Raw genomic sequence first — 18,446 nt, 5'->3', positions numbered from 1 at the left:
CTGTCCACTGTGAGATATTTGGACACCAGTGAATTCATTGTACAGGGTTCTTGCCATTGCACATCCTCTCTGCCGGCTGCCATGGCATGCTGCTGGCCCAGGAAGCCAGTGCTCTGCAATAGCTGAGAGAGAGTGGGAAGTAGCACTGGAGTTCACTAGTGATGAGCTGGAAGTGAAATCTTCCTATTATGAGAGTGGGTTACAGAAATAGAAGTAAGAAATAGTACAGAAAATGAGGAAAGGGCAGGTAAAACAAAATAGGAGAGGAGGATGATCATAGCAATAGGAAACTGAAGAGGGCAGCACTTGAGGAACAGAAAGAATTGGATAGCAGTGACCCCACGGTAAACACTAAGTTCCAAATTACATGCAAGCTCTTATATAATACTTACTATTCCAGGCTTTAGAAATAGTTACTTGCTGAATTCTTATAATAATTCATAGCTACCTAGGAGATAGGCACCAGTATTCTCATTTTACAAATGAAGAGGGCATAGTGATGCACAGAGGTACAAAGATGTTATGTAACTTACCCAAGTCCACACTGCCAGTAGAAAGTGGCTAGGATCGAAGCCCTGCATGCTGGCTTAAGTCCATACTGCCCTCCACCACAATGCCACCTCTCTTAATTTAGAAATTTTCTAGGTATTATCTGTGTCAGTGTTCAAAACTAAATCCTGCCACTTATTACTTGTTCCTTGGTCATGCTGTGCCTCAATTTCTCTCAACACTTTAAATATCTCCACTCTCTTCTTGATTAGATGATTTCTGGGAAGTTAAATGTAATTCGTAATTTTGTTTCTCTTAAGGTAAGGTGTTGTTTCCTCTGGCTTCTGTCGGGATTTTTTATCTTTGATTTTCTGTAGTTTGAAAATAATATGCCTAAGTGTAGTTTTCTAGGGCATTTATCCTGTTTGGTGTTCTCCAAGCTCCCTGAACCTGTGGTTTAGCATCTGATATTCATTTAGGGAAATTGTTATTTCAAATATTTCTTCTGTTCCTTTCTCCCTCTTTTCTCCTTCTGGTATTCCCTTTACATGTATGCTATACCTTTTGTAGTTGTCCCACAGTCCTTGGATACTTTGTTCTATTTAAAAAATATATATATTTTTTCACTTTTTGTTTTCTTTGACTTTAGTTTTCAAAGATTCTATTGTTATGTCCTCTAGCTCAGAGATTCTTTCCTCTGCTAAGTCCAGTCTACTAATAAGCCCACCAAAGGCATTCATTCATTTCTATCTGGTTCTTTCTTAGGATTTCTATCTCTCTGCTTTACGTTGCCCATCTATTTATGCATGCTGTCTGCTTTATCCAGTAGAGCCCTTAGCATATCAGTCATAGGTGTTTTAAATTCCTGGTCGGATAATTCAATATCCCTGCCATGTGTGGTTCTAATGCTTGCTTTGTCTTTTCAAATAGTGGTTTTGCCTTTTGGTATGACTTGTAATTTTCTCCTGATAGCTGGACATGATGTACTGAGTGAAAGGAAGTGGTATAAATAGGGCTTTAGTAATATGGCTGTGAGGTGGGGCTGGGGAGGAGAAGAATCCTATAGTCCTGCAATTAGGTCTCGGTCTTTTAATAAGCCTGTATCTCTGCATGGTGAACTTCACAAGTGTTTTTAATTTATTTTATTCCCCTCAGGTGGGAGGGGATGGCTAGTGCTAGCTGGAGTTATTTCCTTTCCCCCAGGTGAGTGAGGCTTTGATAAAAGTCCCAAAACTTAGGCTCTAGTTAATTAGTTTCCCCTAAGATCAGGCCTTGTTAAGGATAGAGTACTCTGGTGTATTTCAAAACCGTTCCTTTTCCCTTCCCTCTGCTGGAAGTAGGAGGGGATTCTGCTCCCATATTTATTGTGAGAACCTGGTGGAGCATTTGGAGGTAAGTCTCACAATATTGTGGGCTCTCCTCCTTCCATGGCTGTGCTCTCCTGGAGTTTTTAACTCTCAAGAGCTGTTCACACTAAGCCTTCAGTAATTTGTCATTTGCAGTTTCAGATGTTCTTATCTGGCACTGGTTTCTGCAGTGGCTTTTGTTCCTGAATATACCATGGTAAGCTAACTCCCTCTATTCACTTATAGGTCTTCCCAGTCTTGAGATCAGGCGTTTGCCCAGTCTCCTCCCTTCTTGTTGATCGAAGAAGAGTTGTTGATTTTTCAGTCTGTTGAGCTTCTCACTTGCTGTTAGGAAGGAGTGGGGTCTTTCAAACTCCTTACCAATGGAATCAGACTGCCTTAGTTTCCTTATCTATAAAAATAGGCATAATAACAGTATCTACCTCATAGAGTTATGATGAGGATAGAATGAATTAAAACATAAACATTTAGAACAGTTCCTGGCACATAGTAAGTGTAGGAGAGGGGAAATTCTTCTATCCTTCAAGCTCTTTCAGCTGGACTGAGAATTCAATACACATGACACGTGCATGGAGACCCAATAATGAAATTGAGACCCAAAGAAATGACCGAGGCAGGCAGTTTATACATTTTAGACAATCGATTTGTGAGGAATTTACAAGATAAGGAAAATAGGTGTTTGTGAGCTTTAGTTAGTAAGGAATTCTAAGTGGAGTTTAGTCTGATGTGGTAGATTAGTAAAAAAAAAAAAAAAAAAAAAAAAAAAGTAACAAGGTTTATTTCTACAGTTTTCTTGAGTTTAAAGTTCCTATCTCTGGTCTTTTTACTTCTTAGTACAGGGAAGGTATTTTCATATGGGAGATTTGTTTCCTGCTTTCAGGAGACAGAGGAGGATGCAAGTGTCTTTACACTGGTTGCTTCTCAAGTAGCTTCAATTCAAAATGATCAATATGCCATTGTGCTACATTTGGGGGTGGCCTGCCGTGGTCACCTATATAAACATTCGGTACATATTAGTAACTATCTGCTCTTTCACCTTCTCATTCTCCTCCTCATTATTGTTTATTTGCTTGTTTTAAATTTTTTTAATGTTTATTTTTGAGAGAAACAGAGAGCAAGTGGAGGAGGGGCCCAGAGAGAGACACACACAGAATCCGAAGCAGGCTCCAGGCTCTGAGCTGTCAGCACAGAGCCGGACTTGGGGCTCCAACTCCCAAACTGTGAGTGAGATCATGACCTGAGCCGAAGCTGGGCACTTGTCTGATTGAGCCACCTAGGTGCCCCTCCTCCTCATTATTGTTATATCACTATTTCTATTGTTCCATTGTCTTCAGCATCCAAGCTGTGCCTCCTCTATAACTTGCCAATAGTTGAGAATTTTTATAAAGGAGTATCTGAAGGAAATATTTTTATTTTTCCATGATCTTAAATAATACAATTAACACAAGAAAGGATTTTTATGTTTTACTGATGATATGATGTGCTCGTCAATTCTAAAGTGATAGAACATTGCCTTTTCACTTTTTCTTTGACTATTTGTCAGAAGTTTAATTTATTCTTAGAGTAAATTTTTACTTTACATTTTACTTTATAGTTAATTGAGAAGTTGAGATTACTTTTATTGCAAACGCCATCATATGATTTGGAAGATAAAACTATAATACAATACCGAGGATCAATTCTAGAGCTGCAGGAGCTCCTCCATCTTAAGTTCAATGTAGCCACAGAACGACTTCTCAGAGTAAGTGTGATTATTTTACTCATAACTTATGAATAACTTTTATAAGAATGAAAACTTTATGCTACATAATAAAACATCTAGTATCTTTTTTTAATTAAAAGGCTATGGAAAAGTCAGTAGAATAATATGAGGCACATACATTTATCCATATCTAACAACCATAAATACTTCTTTTTTCCAAATTTTTATTTATGTTTATTTTTTGAGAGAGAGGGAGAAGAGCAAGTCGGGGAGGGGCAAAGAGAGAGGGAGAGAGAAATCCCAAGCAGGCTGCACGCTGTGATGCGGGACTTGAACCCATGAGCTGTGACGTGAGATAATGACCTGAGCTGAAACCAAGGGTCAGACGCCCAACCAGCTGAGCCACCCAGGTGCCCCCAACCATAAATATTTCTAAAGAAAAAAAAGCATTATCAATGTAGTTAAAGTCCAGTTTTTTCCTTATACTTGCTAAGGTTTAGTGGGATCACTATGAAAATAAATTCGCTAAACATTGTATGTTAGATATTCACTACTCTAGATAAATGAGTTGAAAACGATTATAATTATTGGTAGTCACTCTATTTTTCCCAAATATCTTATCGCTAAAAATAATATCGAAATAACTGTAAAATCATTATACCTTAGGAAGTAATAATTCCATACTCTAATATCCAGTCCATATTTAAATTTTGGCTAATATCCCATGAATGTCTTCTATAGCCGTTTTTGTTTTATTTTGTCCTCTAATCAGAAAACAGCCTTAAGGTCACACATGGTTTGTGGTTATCTTGGTTTATTTTGGTCTAGAACATAGTCCTGTGTATAGTGTTGGTAGCATATGTTCTAACTACAAAAAGAAATGCGAAGAAGGCTTAAACTTCACTAAATTTATTGTTAGTAATATTCATATAATTTTGCAACTCTTTGATTTGTATTATAAGAAAAACAAGGAAGTGTATTAAAATTATTAGTAATCAAGATTATTTTAAGAGAAAAAGAGTACGTAAAAGATTAGGAAAAAAATACTGTAATGTTAAATTTGAAGTGGAGATATCAGTATGAAGCAGATTCCTTTTTAATCCTTAAGATGGAACCAAGTCTAACTGGGGTAAACAGCTGATTCTGGGTCTGGAGCAAGGACAGTGAAAGATGAGATTGAATTATCTTGTGCTAGAAAGCAAATAAATACTTACACACTATTGGAGTCATATCCAAAGGCATAGAACTAGCTTAAAGAAGCTCTCACTGGTCAAATTTGCAATAATTTGAATATCAGAAAGAATAATCATAATTGATTATAACGCATTAAATAAAGAAAAATCCATGGGTCTAAAGTGATAACTCCAAAAAGGAAGGGGGACAGTCGAGTAAGGGGAAAGAAGAGTTCTTTATAGAAGAATGCCATCTGATAAATGTAGAAGGAATTGTAAGTTAGAAAGTCACCATTTTTCAGTCCCCAATTGTAATAAATGATAAGGATCATTTTCACCTAGATAATTAGGTGAAAAGTTGTTGGAGAACACCTGATTCTCCTAGTGCCAAAGTATTAGGCCACAGATTATTTATTGATTGGGGAAAAGTATACTTTGTAACTGGGAGAATATGGGTACTTACACCTTAACCAAGTGATCAAGTCCACATTGTTAATAGTGGGACATCATAGAGCTCCTGATAGGATGCAACGTGAAGAACACAACATAAGGTCCAATGCCTTCTTGCCAAAAATAACTAAGCCTATGTACACACCTAACTTTCAAAAAAGTTACAAAAAATAAAGGGGATAGAAAAGCAAGTTAAACAATACCATGAGGAAACAATCAGATAAATTCACAGTGTTCTACAAGACAGCTATTCTGGATACTTCAAAAGGTAATGTCACCTTTTAAGGAAAAAAGTGTGGGGGATCAATGACTTTTTAAAAATTAACAATATATTCAATCTCCAGTACTTCTAAGGTTTTACAATATGGCAGCTATACACATACAGTATTGACTTATTTGAGGCATTTAAGAGAGCTAACATGCAACAAGCTCTATTTGTTTTTATTAAACATTCTTAAGAACATCCTTAAATTGTGCGTTTAATGTTGGACATCAAGTGTCAGACTAATGAAACATGACTCATTTGGATTTCATAAACTGGAAATTTTGTTTCCTAAATTTGATAATGTTCAGAAATGAACTAACTTTTGCAGTAGCATGATCTACATTTTAATAAGGTACAGATAAAGAAGCAGGTGTATAGTTAAGATGAAAAATCATGATAATGCTAAAATTGAAAAGGGTTCATGGTAATCATGATAATGCTAAAATTTTAACAGTAATCCTGGGAATACAGGAGCAATTTTAATCCTTAGAGACTGTAAGGGAAACTGAGTGCAAAGGTGAAGCACATTTGTATCATTGAAGTTCATTTGTATCATTCAGAGAATTTTTTAAAGCAATTTTTTGTTAGTTTGATATTTTTACCCAAATTACTCTTTTTTTTTTTTAATTTTTTTTCAACGTTTTTTATTTATTTTTGGGACAGAGAGAGATAGAGCATGAACGGGGGAGGGGCAGAGAGAGAGAGGGAGACACAGAATCGGAAACAGGCTCCAGGCTCTGAGCCATCAGCCCAGAGCCTGACGCGGGGCTCGAACTCACGGACCGCGAGATCGTGACCTGGCTGAAGTCGGACACTTAACCGACTGCGCCACCCAGGTGCCCCCCAAATTACTCTTTTAAGTAATAAAGGGAATCTAACACCTAAGTAATGAAATGACTCTTGTAAGTTGCATAATTTATGAGGCCTGTAATCTTTTATAATGTTTTCTTTTTCTGTTACAGCAAGCTAGTACATTAGCAGATCTAGACAGTGGAAATATGGAAAAAGTCATTCAAGATGAAAATGTTACTCTATATGTGTGGGCAAACCTCAAGAAGAATCCAAGGTATTCCCATGGGTGATACTGTAGGCCAAAAGACATTGGGAGTCACATCATGATGACCAGGCATATGTCTTTTGCATAATAGTGTGGTATACATGGATAAAACCTATGTTAGGAAGTCAGCCAGCTGGAGTTTGAATCACAGAACTGCCATTTATTTACCTGAGGCAAGTTACTTAGCCTTCTGGAGCTTCATTATATCAATGGTCAACTGATGATTATATTACTTAACTTAATAGGATTGGGTTGAAGGTTAAATATTAATATAAAAATCATAGCATGATGTTTAGTACAAACAAATGCTGAATAGATAAATGTCTTCCCCTTTTCTTTACCCACTTAATTCACACCCCCCATAGGGTGGTAGGTGCTTTCTACATGGCAATCTAAAACTTTAAAAATCTTTGTGAACTTTTTAAATAGTACTTAAAAAATACATATATATATAAATTATATTTAATTATATTTAATTATATAAATTATATAAATAATTGTATATATAATTATATATATTATATATAATTAAATATATGGTGTATAATTATATAAATTATATAAATTTTATTTAATTATAAAAATAAAGTATATTTATATTATATATATTTAAGTGATGTTTCCCCACTTATTTACAGGTAATAACATCTTTCTTAGAAGTGAGAGTGATACTGATAAATTTATAATCACTTCTGCTATTTAATCTTCAACAGTTCAAATTAATTGAGTTAGTATGGCAGTGAGTTCTAGGGGAAAAAAATTGCAAAGTAAAAGTTAGGAGGCCTAGGTTCTGGTGCCAGCTCTGAAAAGACTAGTCATATGATAGTGGAAAGAATTGGACTTTAATTTTGATATTTAGTAACAGGAATGGACAAAATACTTTCCAAGTTACATTTGCTGTAAAATACTCTGTGGTTTAAATCTAATGAGACAGTGTATTAATATAACCCTTTTCATTCTAAAATGTGTTGCCTGTAGAAATTACTCTGTATAATTTTTAAAGAAGTAAAATGAATAGCCCTCTATTAACTGTCCAGATTTAAGAAGAGAATTAGAAGAGAATTAGATGGTGTCTTTTTACTAAGATAGTGAATAGTGGAGGCAGAAACAAGTTTTGTTTTATTTGATGATAATGAGGGGGGCTGCAGGCATGACGAGTTTAATGTTGGGTCTGTTGAGTTTGAAGTACTTGTGAAATTTCCAAGTGCAACTGTCTGAAGGCACTGAAAAAATCTGAGTTGATCTATTTTGGGGAGTCATTATCATATAGATCAGTAGTTCTTAACTTTTTGGGAGTCATAGATTCTTACAAACTTTATTACATACACTCATCATAGGTAAGGGCATTTTTGGGCCTCTTAAAGCTGATTCAGGGATCCCTCTTCTGTCCCACTACCCCATCCCAAGACACATAGAACTCATGTTAAAAATGCCAGATTACGGGGCGCCTGGGTGGCGCAGTCGGTTAAGCGTCCGACTTCAGCCAGGTCACGATCTCGCGTTCCGTGAGTTCGAGCCCCGCGTCAGGCTCTGGGCTGATGGCTCAGAGCCTGGAGCCTGTTTCCGATTCTGTGTCTCCCTCTCTCTCTGCCCCTCGCCCGTTCATCCTCTGTCTCTCTCTGTCCCAAAAATAAATAAACGTTGAAAAAAAAAATTAAAAAAAAAAATGCCAGATTACATAAGTAATGATTGAAGCCATCAAAATAAGATCCAAGGAGAATATGTAGAGGGAGAAAGAAAGAGGGCCTGGGTAGAGAACTGAGTAATATAATATCAACATTTAAGGGACAGTTAGGAAGAAAGCCATACAGGGGAAACAAAGAAGGACCTGCCTGAGATGGAAGAGAAGAGTATGGGGTCATACATCCCAAGAGAGTGTTTTTGAGAAGGATAACACTAGCAACTGGGTCCAAATTGCAAAGCAAGCAAGCAGGCATGGGTTGGGACTCAAACCTGTGGCAAAATTAAAGTGGAGAGAAATCTTGCTTAGGTATAGATTCTCAGCAGACTTCGTTTTCTACAGTCTCACCTTTTTGTTAAAATCATTAACAGGTACAGAAGTGTCAGATTCTCTGAAACACAAATTAGATTTGAAATTCCAAGGATTTTAGCAACAAGTGGCATTGCTATACGACTCCTGCATACTCACTATGACCATGCCACACCACTGCGCCCTGTTTCAGCATCATTACAAGGACATACTGCCACAGTAACTCACTTTGTCAAAGATGAAGTTCAGAAGGGAGAAGCAGAAATCAGCAAAGAGCTCCAAGAAGAGTATAAGCAACAAGAATGTGAGTCTGTATCAGTTTGTGAGGAAGAAACAAAAGTTGAGGAACAAGGTGATATTGAAGTACAAATGGTAGGACACATTTTTTAAATGTATACATTTTTTCTTTATGTAAGAAATGTTATTAGATTCCCTTGAAGCATTCTCAAGATTTTTTTCCTTAACAACTAAGAAATTGTCTGAAAGCCGCTTTCTTGCCAATGGCTCAGTTTTGAATGTATATATTTTCTTCTAGCCTTTTATTTATAGTCACTATTCATAATTGAGCCTGTTGTTTCCACATCCTGAAATTCAGCACAGGAATTGCTCCTTTTTATTCTAGGGATATGCCTGAACAGCTTTGAAGCAAATTTAATTTTTGTGTATTTTATTTCCAACTCACTTAAGGGAACTTGTCATTAAATGGAAATTTGTAGTAAATACTTTCACTAACCGAAGGATTATCTTACATTACTTTCTCACCTGTTGGTTTTAGAAGATGGAATTTTAGAAAGTAAAATTGATTTTCTTAAATTGCTGTACTCCTCTCTTAAAATTGGACATCTTTAGATATAATAACATATTTGGGCAATTTACTAATCCTACTCCTTTAGTTGTTTTCTGCTCTTTTCTATTTCTGGGATTTTCAAGCCACTTACTTTTTATGTTAGAATTAACTGTGTCTTTAGAATTTTTCAGAACTGAGTGGCTTTTATGTTTGGCCATAAACAATCTGCATTTTAGGAAGGTCCAGAAGTAGCAGGTTTTCCTACAAGTGCTAAGACACGATATGCATTGTTTTATTGGTTTATTTTCTTTAAACAGGGTTAAGAATTAGAGTGAATACAAACTTGAAATCAGAATAGGAATTTATTAGATATTCTAAGAATAAATTTAATTGAAACATTTCACTTTAAATATTACACCAGAATAAAAGATTATAAAGATTCTTTAGCAATATAGAAAATGGATATGACATGATGATCGGTACAAAGACTAGTATTTAGAGTATGATTACGAGCATGTCAAAATGAAATGGAATAGGGGAGGAGAACCCAGAAACTTGTATATAGCTGACGTTTTAGAGAGGTGGGAAATGATTTGCTCTTTTAAAAAATTTTTTATATGTTCATTTTATTTTTGAGAGAGAGAGAGAGAGACAAAGTGCGAGCAGGAGAGGGGCTGAGAGAAAGAGAGGAAGACGCAGAATCCGAAACAGGCTCCAGGCTCTGAGCTGTCAGCACAGAACCCGATGTGGGGCTCAAACCCACAAACTGTGAGATCATGACCTGAGCTGGAGTCAGTGCTCAACCGACCGAGCCACCCAGGCACCCCACAAATAATTTTCTCTTTAAAAATTCGTCACTTAACGAAAGGATCTTTGAGCAATCCTATAGCTTTAAAAAAAAAAAAAACAAAAAGCAAAAAAAGCTTAAAAAAAAAAAAAAAAGCTTAGGTAGCTTGGTAGCTTCACTAGAGTTCATATTTCCTGTTATCCTGCCTTTCCTGAACATACGGGATGATTACACTCTCCACCACCTTGAAGTTAGGCATGACCATGACTTGCTTTACCTGATCAGATGTGAGTGGAAGGGACATGCTGATTTCTAAAGGTGCGAAAAATAAAGAATGAGTAAATGGGCCCTGGACTTGACATTGTTTAAATATGCAGTAAAAAAGACCAAAATGAAAACCCATTAACTTAAAATTTGACAGGATTCATGGTTGAACATTCAGAACTGTTAGATGCAAAAAGTATCTGAAAATGTTTGATCTTGATCTGATTAAAAATATTGGATAATTTCTCTCCCCTCAGGTCCCTTGATTATATAATTAATGTTTTATGAAAACCCACCAGCATTTTATTCAAGAATTTCACATTTAAAAATTTTTAAATTAGAAAACATAATTTGATAGATTACTTGAATTTACATGGCTAACACAATTCTTTCTTATGAACATGTCTTTGTTAAAGGGGCCTCATGCAGTGATGATTTATTATGCTCTGTAAATGTTGGAAATAGTTATCTATAAAAAATGTAAGCATATAGGGACGCCTGGATGGGTCAGTTGGTTAAGCATCCAACTCTTCATTTCAGCTTATGTCAGCATCTTGCGGTTCGGTTCATGAGTTCAAGCCCTGTGTCGGGCTCTGCACTGACAGCATGTGGAGCCTGCCTAAGATTCTCTGTCTCCCTCTCTCTCTGCCCTTCCTTCTGCTTGTGCTCAAGTGTATGCACACACACACACACACACACACACACACACACACACACACATTCTCTCTCTCTCTCTCTCTCACAAAATAAATAAATGAATCAAAAAATGTTTTTAATGTATAAGCATATAAATTCACTGACATACTCAACAGTGAAATTATGTATTTTTCTCAAGGTCTGTCATTTATTTCAGACAATAAGGAGTTATTTACAGTAAGGAGTGCTTTCCTTTACTTTCAGCAGTTGAGCTTGAGGGTACCAAATGAAGACTTCCTCAGCTCAAATGGCTCTTACCAATGTGTTTACATTGGGTTTTTCTGTTATTATTTAATGTTTTATTGAACAGTTTCAACGTCTAACTAACAGTATGCCAATACCTAATGTTGATAATGCCACAAAAGTAAACCCAGCAAAAGCATTCCACCCAGTGGTAAATTGCATGTTTTATGGAATGTTGAAGCTGTCCTCAAATAAGTAGTCTAGGAACCCCAGACTAGAGGTAGCAGGCAATAAGTGATATGGCAGAAACAGTTTTATTTTATGAAACTTCTCCACAGCCTGGGAAGCTTGGCCAACAATTGTGTGAATGGTAGATGGGGGAACCTGGCTGGAGGGAACTTTGCTATCAGGGGATTTGAAAAGAGAAAATTGCCTGAAAGATGAAAATAACATTAATTCACTTACCACCCCTATTTCCAGGAACCAAAACTCTTACCACACCCAACAGGCGTGTGTAGATGCTTCTGCACGTGTGCCCCATCATCCTTCCAAAACTGAGAAAGTTAATATGAATAGTGCTAAAGCATTCTTCCACAGAAGCAGAAGAAACCTATAGTAATGGTTAAGTGTGCCAAGGCAGGAGGGAAAAGCCATTTCCTGTGCTGGGAGGCTTGGTGGGGGGGGGTCAAGTCAGGGGAGCAGTAATTGCTTAGAAGAATCCCTCAAGGCACTTGCTGTGCTGTGCTAGGTAACAAAAGAGAGAAGACAAACTTTAACAGTTGTCAACTGGGTCTACACTTGCCTCTAATTTTTGTAAATGTGAGTAGACTGCAGGGGGCAAAAATCACTGGATTTATAAAAAAGGATCAGCAGCTCAAGAGAGGAGGTCAAAGATAATTTGGTGGAATTGATGTGGGAAAAAAAAGTAAGAGAAATGGTGGAATGAAGTAAGAGGTTCAAACTCTATATAAATTTCCAGAAATCAAGAAGGGAAAGAATGAGTTTAGTATAATAATTGGCAGTGGAACAGCATATAAATTTTTATATTTCACTCTACAGACTAAAAAATACAGATTAGTTTGTTTTTATATTTAAAGCTTTAATCAAAGCTCAAAATGATAAAAGTATATGAGGAGAACATAGGGAAGTTATTTTATTATCTTTACTAAGGTCTTTCTTATCAGTGCATTAAAATCAAGACCATAAAAGGAGATTCACTGGATCCAAACATTTGGTTTTTTTATTTTTTTAATGTTTATTTACTTTTGAGAGAAAGAGACAGAGTGTGAGCAGGTGAGGGGCAGAGAGAGGGAGACAGAATCCGAGGCAGGCTCCAGGCTCTGAGCTGTCAGTCAGCACAGAGCTTGATGCGGGACTCGAACCCACAAACCGCAATATCATGCCCTGAACTGAAGTCGGACGCTTAACCCACTGAGCCACCCAGGCATCCCTGGATCTAAACATTTGTATAGCCCAATAAACCTCACTATAAACAAATTTGAAAGATCATGAAATGAGAAAACTATTTCAACACATAAAACAAGGGGTTAGTATTTGAATCGAAAGAACTCTTACAAATTGGTAAGACAATTTCCTAATGTAAAATTAGGCAAAGGACTTGAGGAGGCAGATGAGAGAAGTTTAACTAACCAATTGAAAAATGAGAAGATACTGAATCCAATAAGTGATCAAATTAGAAGCAACATTATATCCTGTCTTCTCAGATTGAGTATGAGGGGGAGGACTCATTTTTGCATACTGTTGTTAGAAATGTAAATTTGTATAATCTTTCTGAAGGGCAATTTGGCACATATAAATGTACCTATCAGTGATTTTAATTTTAGTAATTTGTTTTGAAATAATAGGACAAGTAAATAAAAATGTGCCACAGTGTTTATTGAGATATTTTTATAGTAGCAAATATAGTCCACAGATTAATTATCAAATAGTCAACAGTCAAATATTAGTAGTCATTCAAAATGATATTGATTTTATATACTTATAAACTTTTATGTACTTATAGATTTTATATACTTTAAATTTTAAATTTTTTAGATGTGATTGACATACCTATTAGCTTCAGGTGTATAACATCTATTTGATGTCTTTACTATGAAATAATTACCACGATAAGTCTAGTTAACATCCATCATCATACATAGATACAAAAATACAATTTTTTTTTTTTGTGATGAGAACTTCTAAGATCTCTCTCTGCAATTTTCAAATATATAATACAGCATTGTTAATCATAGTCACCATGCTGTACATTACATCCCCAGGACTTATTTTATAATGGGAGTTTTGTACATTTTAGCCGTCTTCACCCATTTTACTCACCCCCACCCTTGGTAACTGCCAGTCTCTTCTATGTGTTTATGAATTTGTGTTTGTTTTTGTTTAGCTTCCACATACAAGATAATCCAATATTTGTCTTTCTCTTACTTCACATAATGCCTTCAAGGTCCATTTATGTTGTCACAAAAGGCAACATTTCCTTTTATATGGCTTAATAATATTCCATTGTGTGTATATACCATATTTTCTTTATACATTCATCTATCAGTGAACACTTAGGTTGCTTCTAGTACAGTCTTGATACTGTAAACAATGCTGTAGTGAACAGTGTATATATATTTTTTAAGTTGGTATTTTTATTTCCTTTGGATAAATACCCTAAAGTGGAATTTGCTGGATCATATGGTCACATGGTATCTCTATTTTTAATTACTTTGAGGAAGCTCCAGACTGTTTTCCATGGTGGCTGTACCAATTTACATTCCCACCAACAGTGCACAAGAGTTCCCTTTTCTCTATTTCCTCGTCAACCCTTGTTACTATCTTTTTGAAAATAACTAACAGGTAAGAAGTGATATTTCACTGTGGTTTTGATTTGCATTTCTCTGATGGTTAGTGATGTTGAATACCTTTTTATGTACCTGTTGGTCTATTTCATGTACGTAGAGGTCTTCTTTGGGAAAAGGTCTATTGAGATCCTCTGCCCATTTTTATATTGGTTTGTTTCTTGCTATTGCACTATATAGATTCTTCATATATTTTGGATATTAACCCCTTATCAGATACATGATTTGCAAATATTTTCTCCCATTTGGTAGGTTGCTTTTTTTTGTTGATTGTTTCTATAGAAGCTTTTTAGTTTGATGTAATCCCAATTGTTCATATTTGCTTTTGTTGCTTTTGCCTTTGGTGTCAAATCCAAAAAATTGTTACCAAGACCAATGTCAAGTTTACCACCTATGTTTTCTTCTAGGAGTTTTATGGTTTCAGGTCTTAGGTTCAAGTCTTTAGTTCATTTTGAGATAATTTTTGTGTATGATGTAAAGTGCTCCAGTTTCATTCTTCTGCATGTGACTGTCCAGTTTTCCCAGCACCATTTACTGAAGAGACTGTTCTTCTCTCATTGTATATTCCCAGGTCCTTTTCATAAATTAATTGACCAAATATGCATGGGTTTACTTCTGGTCTCTCTATTCTGTTCCATTTATATATGTGTCTGTTTTATGCCAATATGTTACTGTTTTAATTACTATAGCTTTATAATATAGTTTGAAATTAGGACATATGATGCCTCAGCTTTGTTCCTCTTTCTCAAGATTGCCTTGGTTATTCAGGGTCTTTTGTGGTTCCATACACATTTTAGGACTGTTTTTTTGTAATGCCATTGGAATTTTGATAGACTTCACATTGAATCTGCGGATAGCTTTGGACTACCTGTATCTGTATGGACTTTTTAACAATTTTAATTCTTTCAATCCATGAGCATAGAATATCTTTCCACTTATTTGTGTTTTTAATTTCTTTTATTAGTGTTTTATGGTTTTCAGTATACAAGTCTTTTGCCTCCTCAGTTAAATTTATTCCTCATATTTTATTCTTTTTTATAGAATTGTAATTGGATTATTTTCTTCATTTCTCTGATAATTTGTTTTTAGTGTATCGAAATGCAAGGGATATTTGTATACTGAGTTTGTATCCTGCAGCTTTACTGAATATGTTGATAAGTTCTAACAGTTTTTTTGTGTGTAGTCTTTAGGGGTCTTTCTATATATAACAGGGTTTTCCTGTATATAATATCATGTCATCTGCAAATAGCGTTCCTTTCCACTTGGAGGACTTACTTCTTTTGCTTGAAATAATTGCCCTGGCTAGGACTTCTAATACCATGTTAAATAAAAGTGGTGAGAGTGGGCATCCTTGTTTTATTCCTGATCTTAGAGAAAAAGCTTTCAGCTTTTCAGTGTTGGGTATGATGGTTGTGGGCTTGTCATATATGGTCTTCATTATGTTGAGGTACATTCTCTCTATACCCACTTTGTTGAGAGTTTTTACAAAAAGTGGCTGTTAAATTTTTTTTAAATGCTTTTTCTGCATCTACTGAGATAATCATATGATTTTTATCCTTCATTTTGTTAATGTGCTATATTACATTGATTGATTTGTGGATGTTGAACCATTCTTGAATCTGTAATATATCCTACTCAATCATTGTGTATGATCCCTTTAATGTATTATTGAATTCAGTTTGCTAATGTTTTGTTGAGGATTTTTGCAACTATGTTTATCAGGATTATTGGCCTATAATTTTCTTATGGTGCTGTTGTCTGGTTTTGGTATCAGGGTAATACTGGCCTTATAAAATTAGTTTGGAAATGTTCCATTTTACTCTGTTGTTGGAAAGACTTTGAGAATGGTTGATGTTAATTATTCTTCAAATGTTTGGTAGAACTCATCAGTGAAGCCATCTGGTCCTGAATTTTTGTTTGTTAGGAAGTTTTTGTTTGTTTGTTTGTTTGTTTATTGAATTTCCTTACTGGCAATTGATTTGTTCAGATTTTCTATTTCTTCAGGATTCAGTCTTGGCAGGTTTATGTTTCTAGGAATATCCATTGCTTCTGGGTTGTATATTTTATTGGTGTATAATTGTTCAGTGTAGTCTCTTATGATCCTTCATATTTGTGGTATCAGTTGTAATGTCTCCTCTTTCATTTCTGATTCTGAGTTCTCTTTTTTTCTTGGTAAATCTAGCTAAAGTTTTGTCAATTTGTTTTGTTTATCTTTTTAAAAAACCAGCTCTTAGTTTTATTGATATTTTCTATTGTCTTAGTCTCATTTATTTCTGTTCTGATCTTTGTTATTTACTTCTAATTTGGGGCTTCATTTGTTCCTTTTCTAGTGCCTTGAGGTGTAAAGTTAGGTTGTTTATTTGGAATCTTTCTTGTTTCATGATATAGGTGTTTATTGCTATGAACTTTTCTGTTATAACTGCTCTTGTTGCGTGTCATAGGTTTTGGTATGTTGTGTTTCTATTTTTATTTGTTTCAAGGTATGTTATTTAAATTTCTCAATTGATTTCTTCTTTGACCCATTGGGTGTTCAGTAACATGTTGTTTAATCTCCACATATTTGTGGATTTTCCAGTTTTCTTCTTATAATTGATTTCTAGTTTCTTAACATTGTGACTGGAGAAGATGCTTGATATAATTGTAGTTTTCTTAAATTTCTTAAATTTATTTTCTCTAACTTTAAATTTAAATACAGGCTTATTTTGTGGTCTAGCATATGATCTGTACTGGAGAATGTTCCATGTGCACTGGAGAAGAATGTATACTCTGTTGTATTTGGATAGAATGTCCTGTATATGTCTATTAAGTTCATCTGGTCTAACATGCCATTTAAGGCATTTGTTTATGGGGGCACCTGGGTGGCGCAGTCGGTTAAGCGTCCGACTTCAGCCAGGTCACGATCTCGCGGTCCGTGAGTTCGAGCCCCGCGTCGGGCTCTGGGCTGATGGCTCAGAGCCTGGAGCCTGTTTCTGATTCTGTGTCGCCCTCTCTCTGCCTCTCCCCCGTTCATGCTCTGTCTCTCTCTGTCCCAAAAGTAAATAAACGTTGAAAAAAAAAAATTTAAAAAAAAAAAAAAAGGCATTTGTTTATGTCTGAATGATCTAGTCATTGGTGAAAGGGGGGAATTAAAGCCCCCTACTGTATTGTGTTGCTGCCATTTCTCCCTTTAGATCTGTTAATAATTGGTTTCTTTATTTAGGTGTTCCTATGTTGTATACACAAATATTTATAAGTGTTGTATATTATTGTTAGAGCGACCCCTTTATCATTATGTAATGACCTTTGTCTCTTATTAGTCTTTATCTTAAAGTCTATTTTGTCTGATAAAAGTATAGCTGTGTTATTTTTCTTTTGGTTTCCTTTTGCACGGGTATCTCTTTCCATCCCTTCACTCAGAGATTCACTTTAGTGAATCTATATAGATGGGTCTTCAGATTCCACATATGAGTGAAATCATATGATACTTTTCTTTCTCTGCCTGACTTATTATGCTTAGCATAATACACTCTAGTTCTATCCACGTTGTTGCAAATGGCAAGATTTTATTCTTTTTGATTTTCAAATAGTATTCCATTGTGCATGTGTGTACACACACACATATATACACATACATACACACACACACACACACACACACACACACACACACACACACACCCCACATCTTCTCTGTCCATTCATCAGTTGATGGACATTTGGGCTCTTTCCATAATTTGGCTATTTTGATATAGTGCTGCTATAAACACTGGGGTGCATGTGCCCCTTCAAATCAGCGTTTTTGTATCTTTTGGATAAATACCTACTAGTGCAATTGCTGGATCGTAGGACAGTTCTATTTTTAATTTTTTGAGGAAGCTCCATACTGTTTTCCACCAGTTCATGGCTCCACCAGTTTGCATTCCCACCAACAGTACAAAAGCGTTCCCCTTTCTCAGCATCCTCGCCAACGTCCGTTGTTTCCTGAATTGTTAATTTTAGCCATTCTGACAGGTCTGAGGTGGTAACTCATTGTGGTTTTGATTTGTATTTCTCTGATGATGAGTGATGTTGAGTATCTTTTCATGTGTCTGTTAGCCATCTGGATGTCTTCTTTGAATCAGTTATCACTTTAACATTTCTTATAAGGCTGGTCTAGTGGTGATGAACTCTTAACTTGCTTGTCTGGAAAACTCTGTCCTTCAATTTTGAATGACAACTTTGCCAGGTATTCTTAATTGGCAGTTTTTTTTCTTTTTAGCATAATAAATTGTAACATTCCCTTCTGGACGGCAAATTTTCTGCTGAAAAAATCTGATTGTTTTATGGGGGCTACCTTCTATGTAATGAAATATTTTTCTCTTGTTGCTTTTCAGGTTCTCTCCTTGTCTTTTACT

General features: G+C 35.6%; 1 protein-coding gene across 4 annotated transcripts in view; it reads left to right on the top strand.

Annotated features, from left to right (window-relative positions):
• CFAP94 (cilia and flagella associated protein 94) overlaps window positions 1–18,446 on the top strand; it is a 72,551-nt gene that overhangs the window by 31,872 nt on the left and 22,233 nt on the right. For all 4 annotated transcript variants that reach the window (XM_030321951.1, XM_030321952.1, XM_030321950.1 and 1 more), the window contains 3 exons: window positions 3,451–3,597; window positions 6,408–6,511; window positions 8,555–8,864. In XM_030321951.1, coding sequence (XP_030177811.1) covers window positions 3,451–3,597; window positions 6,408–6,511; window positions 8,555–8,864 — 561 coding nt within the window. The remainder of the gene's footprint in view (window positions 1–3,450; window positions 3,598–6,407; window positions 6,512–8,554; window positions 8,865–18,446) is intronic.

Source organism: Lynx canadensis, chromosome B4, assembly GCF_007474595.2.
Source record: "Lynx canadensis isolate LIC74 chromosome B4, mLynCan4.pri.v2, whole genome shotgun sequence".
Lineage (NCBI taxonomy): Eukaryota > Metazoa > Chordata > Mammalia > Carnivora > Felidae > Lynx > Lynx canadensis.
Note: the sequence above shows the minus strand (reverse complement) of the source record. Positions and strands in the feature narration are given on the sequence as shown.